This window comes from Stegodyphus dumicola, chromosome 7, assembly GCF_044657685.1.
Source record: "Stegodyphus dumicola isolate Sdum_Otavi_A_Nest chromosome 7, ASM4465768v1".
Taxonomy (NCBI): Eukaryota; Metazoa; Arthropoda; class Arachnida; order Araneae; family Eresidae; genus Stegodyphus; species Stegodyphus dumicola.
In genome coordinates, this window is record NC_140774.1 from 108,919,430 (window position 1) to 108,942,380 (window position 22,951).

Sequence of the window (22,951 nt, forward strand, 5' to 3'; positions counted from 1 at the left end):
AATAACTGGAATTTATTTCCAGAAAATGAACTTGAGAATTGATTCATTTCAAAATATGAAATGAGAGTTTGTAGAAAAATTAAGGTTAGAGATAGAATGGATTTTTCATGTATTTATATTCCTATGTGTTACTGAAGTAGAAACTGCATGCATAGTGCATGAAGACTGTTATTAGTATCATCAAGATTGTTGTAGAACACTGATTTTTTTTATTGAATGCTCCAAAAATTTTCCAAAAAAATGCTGAAACTGAATCAACAGCGAAGCTACGTTAAATCTTTTATCACTTCTCATAATTCAGATCTTTACAATAATTTCTTACTGGTTTTCAAGTTCTTTTTTATTCTAGGAGTGCCTTACCCGGAAAACAGACAAATGAAAATTATAAAATTGATTGAAAAATTGCTTTACTTTCTGTTCAATGTAGTATTGCTTTACACCGCTGCTATAAACATTTACACTATTTACAAGAATGGTTTTGGCAATAGAAAAATAATACCATTTTGTGTTTGCCAAACATTTGCCTCACTTATGCGTTTGCATTTTATTTTCAAAGGAAAAGCAATAGTCAAAGAATTTAAGACTATAACGAGTGACTGTTCTGTACAGAAGGCATCCCCAACAGCAGCTTGGAAAGCAGGTACAATCATTGTATTTGTTTTAATTGCAGGACTTACAATTGGCATCGTGATATTTTCAATGTTACACACAGAATGCTTTCTTGATCAAGCAAGATTTATCTTATTTGACTGCTGTTTTCAACTCAATAATAGTTTGTTGGCGTTAACCATAGCTTTAATATTTTGTAATTGTTGTATCACATTCATTATTCCTGCATTAAGTGTCGTATTATGTTCCTTTGTGTACTGTAACTTAGGCTATCTGATATTAGATTTCGAAACGAAAGTCCAGAAGCTTTGCACCCAACCAAAGGTAACCACAAAAGAAATGCAAGAATTCGCATTAGAACTCAGCAAAATATTTCGTTTGATATCCGATACAGATAAATTATTGTCACCCTTAGCTTTATATCTGGCATTTTCTTCCACAGCTTTTGTACTAATTTTGATTATTGCATTTCAGACAAACGAGCACAATATAATTTACTTCACATTTCAGAGTATTGTATTTGGATGTGTCCTGGCTTCCATCCTAACCGTGATCATTTTTGCATCAAGAATACCTGAATGCTTTCATAGGATTGCAATAATTATTGCATCCAAAGTCGGAGGCCAAGAAAATATCTACTTTAACCAGTCTGATAGATTGAGTTATATGGCTCTTTGCGATATGATGAGTTTGCTTAAAACTGATTCCTATATGACAGCAATGGGAATGTTTAAATTCAATAGACATCTTATCATTACTTCACTGTGCGCTTTTATAACCTACGGTGTCATTTTTCATCAGCTATCTATCGATAATTAATGATTATTGTGGGAACAAGATATCAAGCAGAATTTTTTTTCTGGGATAAGGTGAAAATTAGAGAGGATTTTAAAATATCTGTTTTATTTTTATATCTTCGGCCGTGGAAAAATTTAATTTCAAGATGAAAGCGAAGCTGATCATGTAAATTATTTCCGGTTAATTACATACAATTACTTAATTTCGGCAACTAAATGTTTTCATGTACGACAGAGCTGTTGGTTGCTCTGATATCACCAACACCTTTCAAGAAACAATCACAACTCTTTAAGATGAAAGCAACTGTGTTCACTAAAATAACTTTTTGCTTGATTTACAGGAATAATAACTACTGATTACAAGACTGACTGACAAGAATAATAGCTACTACTAACTGAATAATAATTACTGACAAGAATAATAACTGCTACAGCTAACTGATTTTAGCCTTTGACTTGAATATAATCTCAAATTAATGGATATCTTGAAGTTAAGAAATTAGCCTTATAAATTTGAAAAGATCGAGATTACGATCTTCCGAATTCTCTTATTTGGAAACTTCAAACCACATTCTGCACTATGGCAACAGCTTAGTTAATGGCTTTCCGTTTCCTTCTTCACCTTATAGCTGCAATATGCCGCGAACGTTTTGTTATAATAAGTATGCTAGATAGACGACTTACAAATTTACTATCACTAACTTCTGCTATTGTTAAAACTACTTTTCTCCCTAGGGAGTGTTGAAATATAGCATTACAAACACTAATAAATATTTTCAGAATTGTAACAAAAAAAGGCGAATGTGTATGTCCTGGACGAAGTCAGATGATCAAGGTCAAAGGGATTTTGCTTTTTTCTCCTGCCCTCTCGCAATATGAAAGCATAGATGAATTTTTCGCTATTTGCAGGAAAAAGTGAGTATTTTTTGTTCGCGCTGAGTGTGCCGTAATTTATTATTACGTTTTAGTTAACACAAAGCGGTTTTCTGTCTCGATGTTTATATTTAGTTTGTAGAACTATACATGTATGTATCATATTTATATTAATTTTTAGCAATGTTTTTACCTGAAGCATTGTATACAGCGAAGTTTTTGTTTAATTTCATAAGATGATTCATTTTAACTTTACTGCTCATTGTTACGCAAAATTTGAGTTATGTTGTAAAATAAAGCCTTAAAATAATCAATCCATCTTTTTTAATCTTTATTTAATGTTATTTATTTATTATTTAATTTCGTTTAATCTTATCGAGAAGTCTCAAGAAGTGTATACGACATTAAAGTTGGATTAATTTTCTACTTTTTAATTCTCCCATTCTCATACTTATAAAGAGTTTCATGCGTTCGCTTATTCAATTCGTTAGAGAATCGAGGTTTACTAGTAAATCATAGAAGGATTGCATTGAAAGTGATGTAAGCATGGTGTTGCAGTAAAAATATAAGTTAAAAAAATTATGATAAAAAGCGTATATCATATTTCTTCACTATTATGTAAAGTATAATAGCTATGGAAGCAATTGAAGTAATCTTGTCTCGAAGCTGAGTGCTAAATATAATTATATGTAGAAGTACAAGACAAAACTTTGCTGATAAGGATGATTCGAGAGATGTTGTAATTAAAGCCGGGGTATCATCAACAAAGTAGATTTCAAAATATGAGAAAGTGACAGCCATTATCTCGAAAATAACTGAATAACACACAGAGAATAAAGAAATCACTTTGAATATTCAGTTTTGGAATTTGAATGTAATAATTTACTTTACGAAATTTTAACTTCAAGCTAAAATGAGAAAACGAGTATCACCAATTCATCATTACTTTCGCCAAGATGGCAAACTTCGTCATTAAGTGCGCCAAAATGGGGAAACTCAAAACCCTTTTTTTCCGTCTGCTACAGACTGCAACACCATGTTTTTCAAAACTTTGTTTCCGATATATTTTTAAATGCTGCATTTTAAAATCTAAACGTCAAATAGTCTAAAAAACCGAGCGATTCTCAGAAATTCGCGAAACATTCAGAAATTAAGTTACAAAAGTTTCATTTAAAAAAACATTTTTCCACTGTATTTAAAGATGCAAACAGTAAAATTTTGATAGACTCAGTTTATTCTTTAAAGGAAGATATATGTGAAAAATTGTTTAAACATTAAATTAAAAAAAAAAACAGATTTAAAAAAATCGTCTCTACCCATTACATTGGCATCGAAGAAACAGTACGTGTACAAAATTTGAACTCGATAGCTAACGTAGGTTAAAAATCGATGACAAAATTCCACCCACGGTGAAATACCACGAGTGAGACCCCTGATGTAGTCAATCCGAATAGGCTTATCCTATGTTACTGTTGTATTCAATGCAACGAGAAGTTATTGGCTATAAGAATATCGAATCTAATTACGCACGTAAACAAAATTCATGAGATTCGCACGCAAATGTAGCGGAATGTATTATCTTTAATATTAATTCTGTTAAAAGAAATTACAGACACAAATAAGAACCTATACATATTTTATTCGGATGGACACTCCTGCCATTCACACCATAAAAATACGCAGCATAACCTCATCACATTACAATAGCACAACCAGAGTGTCACTTCTTTTCCATCCTAACATTGGGCTTCGCTGTAGCCATCATATATGGATATTGCTGAGCATTCCTAATTTAAGTTTTAAGCATGGTTTTACGTTATTTTTTAGACTTTTTTCTGCTTTATTCAAAAACCACATAAAAGGGGAATGAATTCATGGGCGCAAACGCGCTGATTTTGTGTCCCGGGATACTGTTTTTTCACTTCTCTAACTGCTGTTGGCTGATTCTCAGTTGGCCCTATTCATTCCTTCTTGTAACAACATGGCTACAAAGAAGAACCAAAGAAAACGGAAGAAGAAATCCACCGTGAATTTCAAGTTGGATGGACTGAGATTTTCGCGTTTATTGGACGTGTGGTATATGACTGAGATGTGCGGTATATGTTTATTGGACGTGTGGTACCAAAGCAATGTTAGAAAGCTTTTTTTTTTTTACCTGAAACTATCATAAAATAATCATTTAGGGAATATAACTATGGGCTAAGTCAGTGATCAGCAAACCGTGGCTCGCGAACCAAATGTGGCTTTTTCGCTCCTAGAGTGTGGAAGTCCATAAAATAGGACATGCGGGCGCGCGCATGTAAAAAACAAGAAATTCTTGAACCATCAGATTTTACGCAAGCATAAAAACAACTGTAAACAAATCTGCCAATGTTATTCCTAGGAAATATTTTGTACCGATTTCGGCGTTTTGATGGTGCTGATTATACATCAATTTACGTGTTCGTAGTAATTGTCATATGTCAAATTTTAACTAATGAAATGCTTTGCATTAATATGACATTAAATGGCAGTTTTAACTTGAATGAGAAACTAAATAACGTAAAAATTAAATTTAATTTCAAAATATTAGGAATTTTAGCTTCTAGACTTTTCAAATTTGAAGTTTCCTCAGTGCCTAAAGCAAACCTTTTCCTAGCAACTGAATTTAGGCAACATAAAGTGCATAAACCATGCTTGGGTTGCATATGATATGAATAGTCTTCAAATTAAGAAATATCTAAAAACTGAAAACCCAAGATATTTTGATACAAAATTTCATTTTTAGGTTATTTGGCATATCAAGTTAAAATTACCATTGTTCTGATTCAAGTAAGGTTTTTACTAATGTTTTGATGTGCCGACATCAGTAAAAAATCTGTTCGACGATGTTACTGGCCATTGTACTGATTTCAGTGCAACTGTACCGACAAGGATAACACTGATATGCGCCATTCGATAGTGTCCCTGCCTCGATGCGATGCGCTCGTTTTATGCGATTTATTACTCTATTCTACTGAAGAATTGTTTCTATACCCAATATAATTGCTTATCTTCTTGTTTCACACTTCACTACCTTCAGCTACTTGTTAGAAAGTACTACAGGTTCGAAAATCGGCTAGTTATGTTACACCGGATTAGCGACTCTACGCGGACACCTATCAACAGCTATACGCATTTCGCTTGGGTTCCCTCATTTCTGGCGATGCGCGCGCAGTTCATCCATGACTTGAGTTAGTGTTATTATTTCTGTGAGGTAGTCAGTCAGGAGGCTTGTTATGGGGAGGTTAATGCAAGACGTTTCCTCTGTTTTATAAAAAGGGAAATGGATTCATGGATGTAAACGCGCTGATTTGTGTCCCGGGATACCGTTGTTTTACTTCCCTAACTGCTGTTGGCTGGTTCTCAATCATTTCGCTATTTCTGGCCCTATTCATTCCTTCTTGTAACAACACGGCTACAAAGAAGAAGCAAAGAAAAACGGAAGATGAAATCCACCGTGAATTTCAAGTTGAATGGACTGAGACTTTAGCGTTTATTCAAAACTCAAATGGCCTTCCGACCTATCTTATTTGTCGGGAAAAACTGGTTAATATCAAGAAATCAAATGTGGACACTTCACAACAAAATACGTCTTATTTAGTTCTAATTATCCTGTCGTTGCTGCAGGGAAGAAAGCAACTGAGGAAGTTCAAAAGAGTCGAGAAAAATCAAGTTCTGTATTTAATTACTGGATGGTAATCTTCCAATAATGTTAATATTGCAAGTTTTGTGATTAGTCAAGATACTGCTAAAAGAGGGAAACCATATACAGATGGCGAATACATAAAAAGTTTTTTTTTTTTTTTTTATAAATGCAGCCGAAGAGATGCTTCGAGATTTTAAGATCAAAGCACGGATATTCTAAAAAAATTAAAGGGTTACCATTGTCTGCTAAAACAGGGAAAGACAGAATAGTCAAAATGTCTTCAAATATAACCAACCAGCAAGTCGAAGATCTTAAATTGGTTTCAGCTTTATCAATAGCAGCTGACGAGTTTTGTGGCATAAATGATACAGAGCAAATTTCACTTTTTGTACAATTTATTTCATCTACAGTTCTCAAAGAAGAATTTTTAGGATTATTGCCACTCAAAGGTCAAACACATGGAGAGAGTATAACAAATAAGAGAGAGTAAAGCTGTAATTGGATGCATTGAAAAACATCATATCCCACTCAATAAAACTGTCTGAATTGCAAACAGACGAGGCAAAAAGGTATGACCGGCGTAGAAAAAAATTGTTGTTGTTTTGAAAAGTTTGTTGCTATTTTGAAAGATAAAGACATCACGACATACTTACTTACCACTGTACCATTCATCAAGAAGCTCTTTATGCTTATACATTTCCAGAAGAAATTTGCAAAGTTATGGAATTGATGATTAAAATTATCAACTCCATTTCAGGTACAGCTCTTATTCATCACTAGGTTAAAGAATTTTTAAAGGAAATGGAGAGTGTGTACACACATCTTTTGCTACATAACAAAGTACGTTGGTTATCAAAAGGCAACGTTTCACATCCTTATTAACAGAAATTAAAGCATTTCTCCTTGAAAAGGGTGTTTATTATCCAGAACTAATGGATGATCAGTGGATCCAAAAATTTTATTTCATGGTAGATGTTACGTCTCATCTAAATCAGCTTAATTAAAAACTATAGGGAAAAAAGAATCACAATTTTTTCGATGTTAGAAGAAGTCATTTCATTTGAAAACAAATTATCTCTTTTTGCTCAAAATTTTGAAAGAGAAACTTTTATTCACTTTCCATGCCTGTTGAACATCGCGAAGAAAATAATCCTGATATTGACATTAGCTATTTCAAAACAACAGCTTTAAATATGAGAGAAGTTTTTCTCAGGTTTCAGGAATTCAGAAACAACAAAGCGATATTAGCCTTTGTTAAAAAAACCTCTTAATACTACGTAACAGAATTAATTTTTCTCGCTGACATTGGCAACTTTGAAATCCAGTTGGTGGATTTAAAAAACAAAGATTTATGCAGCTCGAAATTTGAACATCTTAACGAGTATTCAGAAAAACAAACGTGAGCTTAGTTCACAGCACAAATGGTCTGCTTTGAAAGACCTTTAGAAGGACGATTTGTTGATTTTTAACACATGGAATAGTATTCCTGACTTATATAATAGGCTGAGAAAGCTAGCGTTTACTATTCTTTCCTTATTCGGGTCTACATATTCATCCGATTAATAACTTTCAAGCATGAACCTTATTAAGAATAAATTGCGAAGTCGTCTTATAACCTGGAATCATGCTTAAAATTAAAAACAACAACATACAAACCTGAGTTACACAAACTTTCCAAGGAAATGCAAGGCCATTTCTCATCATTATCATTTAAGTTTTTGGATACTTTACAGTTTTACTTTATCAATAAATAGTATCATTATTAAGTAAAATATCAAGCTTTATTTGACACATCTATATACTAGTTTAACTAAGCTTTAAATATTGAAGTATCAAGTTAATTTTATGAAGTATTGTGGAGTGAAAGAAGATCTAGTGCTGAGAATTAAGAAAGGTATGTTAAAATGGTTTGGACATACAGAAAGGATAAACGAAAGAAGATACACGAACCCAATATACAAGACAAGTGTGGATGGGAGAGTTGGAAGAGGGTCTGCTTGAGGGAACGTACGTTAATCAGATTGAGGACGTTCTTAGTAAAAGCCAGCGTAAGAGTACGCTTTTTAAGTAAATAGCAGTACACCTACCTGTATAATGTAAGTTAAAAAAATGTGGCTCTCAAAAGCGATTTCAGTCATTGAACTGTTGATAACTGGCTCTGTTAACCAATGCGTTTGCCGATAACTGGGCTAAGTAATTAGTTAAGATATTTTTTTAATAGATGTTGTTAAGGCAGAAGTGATCTGGCAACCACGATGAGAGAAAACAGCAACGTGGTTAGCTAGAGGCCATTATTGTGCTTGATTGCGTGCTGCTTGTATGCGATGGCAAGAGTGTCCATCCAAACAGAAGTTAAGAGAAATAAAATTACAGTCCATTAAATCCTAGTGTTTGTGTTTCATGAGTACTTTTATTCTCGAACATATTGTGGTCCGTCGAGCCGGAGGAACTAGCGACCTATGGATAAAGTGCTGGTTAAAACGCTTAAAGGTGAAGTGTTAAATTGATAAAAAAGTGTGATATGTTACTTCGCATTCGACAAGATAATTAAAAACCTAGTGTGTGATTGGATTTACAAATTTCGGTTTCATTTGGATTACCTCAAACGGAGGTAAGTGAATTTGCTCATATATGTACGGTATTATTAATTAACGTTAATTATGGAAGCACTTTTAATTAAGAAAAGACTTTTTAAAGTATAACGAAAGCAACTTCAGATTTCGAAAAATATACTTGTGATGAATTTCAGATACAACTTTTTGAAAATAAATGTGCAAAATTTAATAATGAGTGTTCAGAGATTTTTGATAAATTATTTGTAGGAGTAGATGAAAAAGAGTTTGACAAATATGTAACTGAACTGCAAACTGTTCAAGAGAGCATTGATACTTTGTGGGTTAAGGTTAAACGGCAAATGTCAAAATTTAGTGCTAAAGATGCAAGTAATGTAAAGATTGAAAATACCAGTGCACAAAGTATGAAATTACCTAAATTAATCTTGCCATCTTTTAGTGGAAATATTCAAGATTGTTTAAGCTTTCGGGATCTTTTCATTTCAAGCATTCATAATAATAATGTATTATCGGATTTCCAAAAGCTCTCGTATTTGAAGTTATCGCTTAAAGGCGAAGCAGCTAGGATTATTCAATCAGTCACAATTTGTGATAGTAACTATAAAATTGCTTGGGATTTTTTAGAAGAGAGATACTCCAATAAACGTGATCAGGTTTTCGCTCAGATAAAGCGTTTCATGTCAATTTCTCCCATACAAAATGAAAGCCCGTCTTCTATTTTGAAATTAGTAGACACAGTGAATGAAAGTGTAAGGTCTCTGGAAATATTAGACCAAAAAATAGAGGGATTCGCAGAAACATTTCTTGCATATATTTTGCTGCAAAAATTGGATGTTTCCACTTGTCTTTGGTGGGAAAGAGATTCAAAAACAAGTGACTTACCTAAATTAGCTGAGCTTATTACATTTCTAAAAAATCATGCTAGAACTTTGCAGTCGTCAAAGTCATCTAATGTGTGTAATGCAAAAAAGGCTCAAACTATTCAAAAGGTGACTGCCTTGGTGTCAAATGTTAAAGGTCAAGATTTTAAATGTATTTGTTGTAAAAGTAACAATTTTCACAAGTTGTATAAATGTAATTCTTTCTTGAAAATGACTGTAAGTGAACGTCTTGAATTTGTTAAGAAACATAAATTATGCTTTGCTTGGGTTTTAATCCAACTCATTCTGCAAAGAACTGTCGTTCAGAATTCAGCTGTTCAAAATGCATGAAAAAACACCATAGTTTACTGCATTTTCTCAATCAAGACATTTCGCATTCACCTGCTACTATAGCGAGTTGTGTGGGGAGGGAGGAAACACCGGTTAATAATTCTGACCCTCCTTTAGTAGACAACTCGAATCTAAACCTTGACGCCAGATGTTTTGAAATGTTATCTAATTGCAACCAAATAAACAATTCGGAATTTATTTGTTCGTCTGTAACTGCTTCACAAGTGATTTCGAAAGAGGTATTACTATCTACTGCTATTATTTATGTTAAAAATTCTTTCGGGAATTTTATTGCTTGTCGAGCTTTACTTGACTGCGGAAGTCAGTGTTCGTGTTTTACCTATGATTTCGCTAATAGGCTTGGAATAAAAGGGAATAAAATTAACATATCAATTTCATGTTTAAATGGAAAAGCTCTATCGGTAAAATCCAAGCTTACTGCTGTGATATCAAACAAGCGTGATTACCACCGTGCTCTTCAATTCTTTGTTGTACCTAAAATTAATGATTTAGTACCAGTGAATTATTTTAAATTTTCATTTTCACAACTTCCGCAAAAGATCAAACTAGCGGATCCTCATTTTAACAAGCCCCAGAAAATAGATGCCTTGTTAGGTGCAGAATGCTTTTATGAACTATTGAAGGCTGATCAAACTCATCCACGAAATTCTAATTTAACCCTTCAAAATTCTGTATTTGGATACATTGCTACCGGTGTAAATGTTGTTTCAAATTCAGCAAATACGATTCAGTGCGGAGTTAGGAAAGTCAAAGAAGACTTAAATTTACTAATCAAGTCCTTTTGGGAAATTGAGGCTGTTACAGAATCTCTCAAAATAAAAAATAAAGAAGAAGTAGAATGTGAGGAGCATTTTGTGAAAACCAATCAGAGGGATATTAAGGGTAGATATGTAGTGACTCTACCATTAAGGCAAGATGTTCATTTGGGTGATTCTTCTCAATTAGCCACCCAACGGTTAAATAGTTTGTGGAAGAGACTAGACAAAACCCCTGACATGTCTAGGATGTATTGTGAGTTCATGAGTGAATATGTAGCGTTAGGGCATATGCAAAAAATGCAGAGTGTGACGGAAACTCCTAAATACATAATGCCTCATCATGGTGTTGATAAGGCAGAGAGCAGTACAACTAAGTTACGAGTGGTATTCGACGCATCGGCTCCTTCATCGTCTGGTTTTTCATTAAACGATTGTTTGATGAATGGAGGTGTAGTTCAAGATGACCTGTTTTCTATCTTGCTACGATTTAGAAAACACAAGGTGGCTTTCACTGCTGATATATGTAAAATGTATCGACAGATTCGTATAGATCCTGAGCAACGCAAACTTCAATGCATACTTTGGAAAAATACGTTGAATGATGCATCTAAACTTTATCAATTACTTACGGTAACATATGGAACAAAATCAGCGCCATTTTTTAGCAACAAGAGTGTTGAAGCAGTTAGCCGTAGATGAAAAGGATAAGTATCCATTGGCTTCTAAAACGACACTCAACGATTTTTATGTTGATGACATTTTGTCTGATGCAGAAGATGTCACCTCTGCTGTAGAATTGCAGCGGCAGTTAATAGACATGCTACAATCTGCGAAAATGGAATTGCACAAGTGGTTCTCAAACGAAAAAATTCTTTTAGAACAAGTTCCATTCGAAAAACAAGAGTATCGTTTTGGAGAATCTTCACAAAGTACCGTGAAGACTCTGGGTTTAAGATGGAATCCAGAAGAAGACTCTTTTAGTTTTACTGTGTCTAGTTCGTCAAAAATCTGTAAAAAAGGCACGGTTTTGGCAGATATTGCTAAACTATTTGATCCTTTAGGTTTCCTAGGGCCTGTAATCATGCGTGCTAAGATATTCCTGCAAAGGCTGTGGCTTTTACATCTAGAGTGGGATGATCCACTTCCTTTCAAAGAGCGACAAGAATGGGAGACATTTCAAAAGGCCCTACCAGAGTTGAAACAAATTAAAGTCCCTCGTTGCACTCTAATAGAATCAATTAAAGAAATTGAGCTCCACTGTTTTGCTGATGCTTCAAAGTTTGGATATGGTGGAGTAATTTACTTGCTCTGTGTCTCTAAAATTGGAGAAGTGACTTTACTTTGCAGTAAATCTCGAGTATCGCCTATCAAAGTAGTAACCATTCCTTGTCTGGAGTTGTGTGCAGCAGAGCTCCTTTCCAAACTTGTGTGTAAGGTAATAACATCTTTGAGTTTATATGTTGACAAAGTTATTCTGTACACAGATTCAACAATTGTGTTAGCCTGGATTGCTACATCTCCTCATCTTCTAAAAGTGTTTGTGTCAAATAGAGTAGCTCGTATCCAAGAGCTAACTAAGGATTTCTGCTGGCAACATGTCAGAACCGCAGACAATCCCGCTGACCTAATTTCTCGCGGTCTGAGCCCGGAAATTATTGCTGACAACTCTTTGTGGTTTCAAGGATCAAATTTTCTGCATCAACAAGTCATTAATTATAATAGTGTTAATAATAACTTTGAAAATTCAAATGAGAACTATGTGCGCGAACTGAAACTTATTTCTAATGTAAATTTGACAGTAACTGTTAAAAATTCTCTTTTGGATTATGTTTTTAGTATTACTAATTGTTATGCTAAATTAATTAATGTTTTTGCTTATGTTTTAAGATTTATAAGAAATTGTAGATCCAAGGAAAAACAAGTAGGTCATCTGACAGTAGATGAGGTTTCGTTAAGCGAAAATAAATTACTTTCCTTAGTCCAACGTCAAAGCTTTCCTGAAGAATTCAAGAACTTAAGTAAGAAAAGGGAAGTATGTAAAAATAGCCAGTTAAAATTTTTATGTCCCTTTTTAGATGAATCTCAAGTTATTAGAGTAGGTGGTAGACTGCAGGAAGCTAACTTGCCCTTCAACACCAAGCACCCTGCTGTCCTGCCAAAAAATCATAAACTGACTCATTTAATTATGTTACATTACCATATTCGAAACTTTCATACTGGAGCACAAGCGCTCTTGCATAGTGTTAGACAAAGATTTTGGCCGATAAGTGGACGTAATCTTGCTAGAAATATAGTAAGAGAGTGTGTTACGTGTGCCAAGGTAAAACCAGTATTGCTGGATCAAAAGATGGGAAATTTACCATTAGAGAGACTAAATCCATCCTTTCCCTTTAACCATACTGGTGTTGACTTTTGTGGTCCTTTTGGTATAAAGTATACAACTCAGAAGAAGAGCGTAGTGCACAAGATTTATGTTGCAATTTTTGTTTGCCTCTTGATTCGTGCAGTCCACCTAGAGATCGTTTCAAATTTGTCTACATAATCATTTATTGCTGCTTTGAAGCGATTGATTTCTAGAAGGGGTAAATGCGCAACATTATTTAGCGATAACGCTCGAAATTTTGTTGGGGCTAGCAATGAATTGAAGCGACTCTACAATTTGTTGAAATACCCTGATGAATTCTTAACCAAATATCTGACATCTAAAAGAATTCATTGGAAGTTTATCCCTCCCAGGGCTCTTCACTTTGGAGGTACCTGGGAGGCAGGTGTTAAGTCGTTTAAGTTTTATCTTAAGCGTGCAGTTGGGAGATTGATTTTTAAATTTGAGGAGTTTCTTACAATTTTGAACCAGATTGAAGGAATTTTAAATTCACGTCCAATATCCCCTTTGTCAAATGACACCAATGATTTAGAAGCTCTTACACCCGCACACTTTCTAGTCGGGCGACCTTTAACATCAATAATAGAGCCTGATTTAACTGATTTTTCTGATAGTTCTTTAAAGCGCTGGCAACGCACTACTAAAGTAACGCAATATTTGTGGAAATGATGGCAAAATGATTACATCAGTCATTTACAGCAACGATTTAAGTGGTATTTCTCTAAGGATAACATTAAAAAGGGCACTATAGTTTTAGTAAAGGAAGACAACATGCCCACTTCGACTTGGTTACTGGGTAAAATAGAAGAGGTAATTTATGGTAAGGATAAAAAGGTTGGAGTTTGTATTGTAAAAACCAAGTCAGGCTTTTTAAAAAGACCAATAACTAAATTAACTGTACTACCAGTAGATGTTACATAATTTCATGTATATTTCCTGAGTTCAAAAAATTATTATATATGTATTGTATTTTAATTTAGATGTTGTGCATTTCATGTTCTGTGGTTAATTATGTTTATTACTTTTGTTCATGTGTATCAATTTAAATTTTGTGATATATGATTTGGACTATATAGTGATTTAAAACTGTTTAATTTTGGTTATTGTTAACTATGTAACAAATGCCCAACCCGGGCGGTATGTTAAGGCAGAAGTGATCTGGCAACCACGATGAGAGAAAACAGCAACGTGGTTAGCTAGCAGCCATTATTGTGCTTGCTTGCGTGCTGCTTGTATGCGATGGCAAGACTGTCCATCCAAACAGAAGTTAAGAGACATAAAATTACAGTCCATTAAATCCTAGTGTTTGTGTTTCATGAGTACTTTTATTCTCGAACAGATGTTACAGTTCGTGTATTATTGTCTCGGACGTTTTACTTGATTTCCGATTCCATATGCCATGTATTAATTGCATCTAAAACAACACGCTTTCATCATGAAATTTTATCGCCGAAAAAAATAAAAATAGTCGAAATGATACACAGAAGTAAATGATTAATATCATTGTTCTCCACGGTTCCTTTAATAAATAGACTATATATAAAACTTACAAATACTTCTACCTATAAAACTTTTCTGCTTAAATCATTTAACCAATAGTCTAGGTATACAACAAATAGGGAGGTATGCTTTAAATACTTAATCAACGAAAGACATTTATTAAAAGGTCACTTAAGTCATGCAAAAGCTATCCACCCTTGGACTAGACTTGTTGGCCCAAAAGGGCGTTAGCCCGAATGGGCTGTTTGTCTCGAAATGGGATTTGACAACGTATTGCTTTAAAGGTCTCAATCACTTTTCAAAATGTTGCCACGAAATATTAACACCGTGTATTACTTTTAAAGAAATTAAATAATGAAAAATAGGAATGAATATATGTATGTTTTTCAGACTGCTAAAAACGACCTTGGGCCGTTAAAATTTGAATAACATTGTCCTCCATTCGATATGTGCACCTGAAAGCGCAAATTTTGAATTTCGAATATTATATTTCCTGTTTTGTAAAAACTTTAATGAATTCTTTAACAAACTCAGTAATTTCAAAACAAGCAGTGGCAACACTGTACGGATTAGAGTATTATTATCTCCAGCGCGCGAGACTGTATATTGGAAATTCTAGATATGCTGTTTCTAAATATTTTGTGATTTTGCTATTCAACTAAATTTTACATGGGGTAATTGCGAAGAACATGATATTTAATTAGTAAATTTAATAAACAAAACGTTATTAATGAAAAGACAAAAAAAAAATGTTTTGCAAGCCATCTAGGAAAAGTGTACATAAATGAAAAACTAAGAAAAGACTGAAAAATAGAGAAATGTATACCAACAATTAACATTTCACAGAGAATTCTAAACTCATGCTGCTTTTAAAATTGCTGTAATTTTGCTGTTGAATTGTATATGGCTTAAGTGTGAAGAAATGATGTTCAGTAACAAAGCTAAAAAGACAGAAAGAAACGGGTTAACAGGAGGGGCACTGGTAGGCTGCGAGCTCAGCGAGAGCGTTGAAAAACCTTAACAAACCCTTTTAGGCGATCGTTAAAATCTGAGTCCTTCCAGAATTTTATTTTATCTCTCTACATTAAACACAGTGTATTCATAATTTAAACCCGGATAACAAAATCAAATTGAAATATAATTTTACGAAGCAACAGGAAATAATTTGTATCGATACAATCTTTAGTTTAAGAAATTTCATTTACTCTAATTTTTGGGAATGGCAACAAGGAACTTGTTTGTTTACAGAAAAAAATGGCGTCATGCATTGAAAAGAAATATGCCTTCTTTGATCATGGGAAATGAAATCTCGAAAAAGAAATCAGAGGCAGTTCCAACTTTTGGGAATGGCAACAAGAAACTTGTTTGCTTACAGAAAAAAAATGGAGTCATGCATTGAAAAGAAATATGTCTCCTCTGTTTACGAGAAATGAAATCTCGAAAAAGAATTTAGAGGCAATTCCAGCATGAATTTAATAATCGTCTACCAATGAAACAATAACTTAAAAGATGATTAAGACAATTTCGAGAGAGAGGACATGGTTTGCATAAAGGAAGTGCTAGTAAGCCAAGCTTCAGCGATGGAAAGGTTTCTGCCATTCGAGATGTGTTTGTGTGCAATGCCCGTAAATAAAACAGTCGTGTTTCCGAGATTGTATGTTAATAAAGTTGTTCATCGATGTTATAACTAACTGCGTATAAACTACAGATGTCAACAAATCAAACCTAATGATCGAGTAGTTCGTAAGGAAATTTCTGTTTACCGAATAAGTAAGTAATGATGATCAGTTTCTTCAGAAAAACGTATTCAGTGATGAAGCAATATTTCATGTTTGAGGAGAGATTAATTGGCACAACTACAAGATTTTGATATCAGAAAGCACGCATTTTGTAAAAAAAATCATGCGAAATAGCCCTTAAGTTACGTTAATGTGCACTAACTCATAACAAACTGACTAGTCCCTTTTTTCTCGGTATAATCAGTTAATTCGGGTGATTACTGTCGATGGGTTCAGGGTCTTCTTTGACGCATTTTCTCTTGGAAAGATTAGTCTAGAAATTCCAGAAAGTTTACTTTTAGACATCTTTTTCAGTATTTTACTAAAAAGAAGATGCGTCAGATGAAAAGAATTATTACTTGCGATGATCTCACTTACTTCAGAAATTCATTGCTCAGATCCTAAAAGCAATTCCAACATTTTTCTTAATTAAAAAAATTTTAACCCCCTTTTTTTACAACAGATGATTGACTCGTGAGTTACTTGAGAAACTATTTTTGCTAAATATGAATTGCATTTTGAAGAATATTGCATCTCGTAAATTTTTTCCCTCATCGGATCCATTAAGCGTTGCAATTACTTTGATGTGCTGAGACTAATTTCGGTACCTCAATTAGATGAAATGAAGACAAACTTTTTCCAACAAGATGGGGCCCCCTGTCATTGGGCTGCGCATGATCTACACTACATTTGCCTTGATGATCGCAGGTCGTTGGATTGGTACAAGTGAAATAATTTCACGGCTAATCCCGTTCTCCGACGTCACACTACTCCATTTCTTTCTTCTGGGGGATACCTGAAGAACTGAGTTTATGCCGCAGAGATTCGCAGCACCGAAGAAATAAAAAATTTGGATCACTACAGAAACAGCTACTGTGACTCCTCAAAGCTCTGGAGGGAAATCGAGCATATACTTTATATTCTCCGAGCAACTATTGATACTCGTCTTGAAGTGCATTAGCATAAAATTCTTTGAAGTGCTTAGTAAAACTTTAATCAGTCTTTTTCCGTCATTCTTAGTCTTTCGTATTTGAAATATATCTTTATCCGGTGAATAAATTATTGACACCCTGTATGATAAATAAAATACACTTCTTGTGTAGTAGTGAGTAAAGTTTAAACAAGTTACTAACATTAGGAATCTTAAATAACTCTGCCTTTGTAAATGATTTAGAAATTTGAATGTAAGTATGAATTATGACTATGATGTATCAGTATGATTATGAATATGCATATTATTTGACTTAAGACTATGATTGCAGAATTAGTATTCAACTATATGTATATATGTTACAATTATATCGATATTTAGGACTCGATCATGAGATTGTGAAAAACTGATGTGGGAAATTCTCTCTATATTACACGCGAGTGGACATACTTTAGATATTCATTTTACCTACGTTCGAGGCCACAGTGATGTTCTTGGTAATGAGAAGGATGACCAGTTAGCTAAGCAAGCGACTTTCGTGATATTGATTTAATGTTGTCTGTTCCCAAGTTTTATTGGAAGCATGTGGCTTGGCAGAAAACTGATTGGAATGCTAAATATATTTCTTCTTTTGCAAACATTATATTTTTTAGTTTTAATTTTGATGATAAATATAATTTAATATCGAAATAAGTGCTAAATGCTTCAAAATAAATTTATGTTTACTTAAATGGTATTTACGTATTATCGCGACCACTTTAGTAGAAATCGCCATCATGCTAAACTTTGGCAACCATGCTCATAAACATTTATCAAGCAACCTTGCCCATAATAATGCTTCAGTCAAACAACGTCGCCATTTTCGCATGCCTTTTTTTTTTTTTTTTTTTTTTTTTTTTGTTGCATTCTGGGTTCCGTCAGTGTTCAGAGACAAATAGTGATATCTTTTGCCTTTAATTCGGTTCTAAAATATCTCTTATGGAGTTTGTGAGCAGTGGATGAAACTATGTTAAAATATCTCACATATACACTGTTTTGCCGCAGAATCGTTAATGAAAAAACAGCCCCTCCCCAGCGGCCGAGCGGTAAAGTCGCTAATTCGGTTCGAGGTTCGAATCCCACGAACGGACTGGCTGTATGGGCGTTTTCGTGGTTTTCCCCATGTGTAACGTGTATACGAGCTAGTTTCCCTTAGAACGTCCTCCACGAAGGCATTCCTCCTCTTAGACAGATAGCCCTAGTAGGCTTTGCCATAATTAAATAAACCAAACCAAACCTAAATGAAAAAACAACCAGATGAATTGGGTAGACAGACGGTGCGCAATACCGAGTTGCTTGAGTACTTTCATTGTATTAAAGTGAAAACAGATTGCTGTGTACATGGTCCGATGAACAACACCAAAACATTAGATTCAGCAAAAGATGTAACTGTTTTGATTTTTTAAATGTGTCTCATAATCTTTATTTAATAATTAAATATTTCATTTAAAATTTTAAAAGTGGGATTTCGTTCGAAGTTGATAAAGTTTGCCGACTTACGATAAATATCGATAGTCGGGAAATATTCCAAACAAGGAGTAGAGGAAACGTCAACTTAAATCTGATAAATAATTTTAACTTTTCATCTATAAAATATAGCCAGATTTCGCCAACGTGGTAGTATTAATAGGTAAGTGATAAATAAATAATGTAACGATTTTTTTTTACTTTGAGAATCGATTATTTTATTGATCGGTCTTAGTGGATTCAGCTAATTGGTAATCAATCCTTCCCCCATTTTGATGAAACTTTTCACATTAACCAGAAGTTAGAAAAACTTACCAACATATCTGTAACTCAGAGGAATGTGGGTTATACGCACTGTCGACCATTTTCTTGAAATGCTGACCACAGTTGTCCATAGACACTTTTCTGTAGCACGTTGCATATTCTAAGTAATCTGCGAAACATAAAAAATGTTTAACGGGCGAAATGTAAACGGTGAAATATATAAATTTAAATCATACAGTTTAATATAAAATTGTGTTATATGTATTTCCTAAAAATATTTGGCACTTACGTATTACCACCTCGATCGTGAAACTGTCACCAGTGCTATTTAGATCAAGTAAAGGATATCCTTGGCGTCGAAACACATTTATGACGTCTGCGCTTTCGTCTGATGTAAGCTGGATCTATTCTCGATAAGTATCCTTTTCTTTTATGAACAACGATAGAAAGTAATAAATGTTGTTATATTCTTCCATGTCTTTTAAAAGAAATTATTAAAATTGGAACCTACCCTTTAGAGAACAACAAGAAGTGGATTTTTTTTTTCAAATTTACAAAACAGTAATATATTGGAACAATTACGTACAGAAGTTTATACTCACTAGTCTTCTAAACAGAACTTCGAGAAAAATCGGAGGGCCTAAACAAGTAGTAGAACCTGACGAAGCTGACCTTTTAGGAGTTCAAAAACGAAGCGGGTCGAATACTTCCCGCAGTTCGCATTTTAGCGAATTGATTTATCTCTTAATTTAAAAACCTTAATTAATACAGGTTTTTAAGGTGATAAATTTTTAATTTGGATCTGTCGATTTTATAATGCAATGTGTGATTGTTTATGAAATAAAAAGACTTCAGCTCTTTATTTAATGAACAAGCACATTATTTTATAAATTTTTTATAAATAATAGTTAATAAACACTAACATAAGTAAATATTTAATAAATAATAGAAATTACTGTTTATTAATAACATTTCATTTAATAAACAACAATTATTTTAGAATTCCGCTACAACGATTGTCGTCTACAGCTTAGATGAGATCTCCGCCAACTCTCACGATCGACGAGATATAATACAAAAATACCAAATATTTTCAACGTGACTAAATAATATTTATTATATATGATTTAAATGGCCCAATTGCAACAAAGTGATCAAGAATTAACTTCTTGGGAAGGGGTATCATCACGTTTTAACTGTCTTAAACTATCTTGCCAAAGGTAGTGTAAAACTAATTAATCTAGCTAAAGCATATATCGTGCCTCACAAAAGCGATTGTATATTTTCGATTTTTGTAAATAATATCAAAATTTTTAAATACATTAAACTGAAACTAAACATAATTTTCTTTGAAATGTGCGTTTTTCTGGTGTTTTTCTTATATCAAATGTTTTTTACAAAATTAAATTTAGTACTTAAAATTTAATCTCTTTTCTTTTGGGGGGGGAATGAAATCATAAAAGTGATCGTACACTGATTTTTCTATCACATAAAAATTTCAAATAAATTTTTTAAAGTTTTTCTAATGTTTTATTAGCACTTAGAAGCGTAATGTTATCTTTTTTGTCTAAATTCAACTAGATTTTTTAATATTTAGAGCATAATGTTTCGTCATTTCCCTTACATTAATACACTGGTGTGCAAAAATTAAGGACGAAGTCGAAAATTAGCATATCAGCTGAACGAAGAGGCAGAGCGGACAGAAAGACCAATCAGGAGATTAAGTAAGGTGATGTACGGTAGCACATGAGCAGGTATGCAGGTAGACGTAATGGGGGAGTGTCTGAGTAGTATAAAGCATGTTGTCGGTGTAAGATCAGTATTTCTGGCAAAGAGATTGCACGCCGTATAGCAGTTAAAATCACACCGAGTTGCTGCCTCAGCAAGAAATGGCGAATAATCAATCTGTTAGACGACATCTGGATGCTTTCACCCGAGGTCGAATCATTGGGAAGTTGGAGGAAGGCCGCAGTGTGACAAGTGTGGCTGCAGAGTTCGGAATTGCTCACAGCATCGTTTCACGACTTTGGAGACAATTTCAAACTACAGGAACAGCTATCCGGGGTTTTAGTAGTGGTCGTCCACGAGGAACCACACCCGCAGATGACCGGTATATTGCCTTACAGACCAGAAGAAACAGGCGGCAGGCAGCGGCAGAAATCGCTAGACACACGACACAGACGACTGGACGACCGATATCGCGTTTTACCGTGGCCAGAAGACTGCACGGTGGTGGTCTGTTTGCACGACGCCCTGTATGGTGTGTACCTCTAACATCGTACAGGATTCCGGAGCTTCGATTGGCGCTGCAAGATGAATGGGCAGCAATGCTTCAACAACTCACTGACACCTTCATTCTCAGCATGGGCAGACGCTGTGAAACCTGCCTAGCAGTCAGGGGAGATCATATCCCCTATTAAAGACCGGATGTTTCTTGCTGGACACCCATCACAGGGATGTTTCGGCCTTCAGTCGCATTGCGCTCCATGCTACTTTTTCAATAAAGCTTCTTTTTATCCCTCTGATTTCTCTTTTAGTAAGTGTTGCTTACATTACTCATGTCTTTACGTATTGGGGATCTTACAGTATTAAATGTGTTGATTTGGAAAGCTTTTGTACAAAGTTATATTGAAAAAACCGTCTCGTCCTTAATTTTTGCACACCAGTGTAGTTTGAATGGTTCCAAAGAAATATTTTATTTTGGAATTTCAAATTTCGTTGTTTGCCAAATATGCTGGGTTGGATTTAAATCCGAACATTAAAATGGTATTTTGATAAAATTACAGTGGCTTAGGTTTGTTTTCGTATACTTATGTTCTTCAGTTTTATTTGCCAATATCAGTTACTATTAGCAAAATGCCTTTATTTTTCTTTCAGTTGTCCTATTCATTGTCTATTTTAAAACCTGCTTGCTGTGAAAAATGTGATTTAAGGCGTTATTAGTTAAAAACATAATTTATTTAAAATGTTATGAAAATAAACTCTCGTAAAAATTCTGACACTTTGAACGAGTTTATGTTTAGTAAAAAAGTAACGGGACATTAAATAATTTTTTGGATATCCTTTAACTAAAATTACACATTTCATGCACTTTCTCATTGATTCTATATTTTTTTTGGGGGGGAGGGGTTTAAGAATATTCCATTTTGTACTGCTCCTTCGTCAGAATTGCTTTTCGTACAGCTTTCGGAGAAATATTGTGTTTCCATATTCTTTATCATGCTCACTCTGCATATTGAAGAAATATGATACAAGGTCAAACATGTAGACGTTAGCTTAAACAGTATTTTCGTTATTAATTATATCACGAATTTTACCTACAGTACGCTTAGTAGCAAAACAAAGAATATGGCGTATATATCTGCATAATTCATACTATTACCGATATTTACTAAATTTCTTATTCCAAAGGCAGTGGAAAATCCCCATATCGTTATGCCTCTACCCTCATGCTTTACAATAGGCAACAGGTTTTTCAAATTCAGTTCTTAATTCGGATTTTGCTACATATTAATTCCTCTGTCGGCCCCAGATATATTAAATTTCGACATTTCTGTAATTATAATTGCGATATGAAGTAACTTTATTTACTATAGATTTTCCGAGTACTTCTTTGTTTTCGTGTTCAGAACTACCTTTATGCTGAACGCTCATTGTATCCATTTGCCTTAAATAATGCTTCTAAAAACATTTATTTCAAAACGTCCTTCTAAATCTATTGAACGTTTTACAATACTGATTTTTAGGTGTTCTTTGATTTTTCCTAGAATGAATCTGCTATTCTCTGGGGTTAGCCTGGAATGTGTTCCAGAATCCACTGCATTTTCCACAGTTCCATTCAGTTCGCATCGTTTTGTTACATTAAAGGTAGTTAAGTGCTTTCGATAAATTTTACTATCTTTGAAAAAAGATGAATTATTAAGTTTCTTACAGAATGCTAAACAATTAAAAATTTTCAAATGCGGACCACAATTTTTTGTGATGTATTGTCATTTGAAAGAAAAAAAATTATAACAAAAAATGTTGTGTACCAAAACATCTCAATGGAAATTTGGAGTGTTTGAATGATTATGCGAGTTA

At 33.9% G+C, this 22,951-nt stretch overlaps 1 protein-coding gene across 2 annotated transcripts in view; it reads right to left on the bottom strand.

The window, feature by feature from the left end:
• Positions 1-22,951, bottom strand: part of LOC118184834 (uncharacterized) — an 82,398-nt gene that overhangs the window by 5,587 nt on the left and 53,860 nt on the right. For both annotated transcript variants that reach the window (XM_035354565.2, XM_035354564.2), the window contains exon 4: positions 18,923-19,040. In XM_035354565.2, coding sequence (XP_035210456.1) covers positions 18,923-19,040 — 118 coding nt within the window. The remainder of the gene's footprint in view (positions 1-18,922; positions 19,041-22,951) is intronic.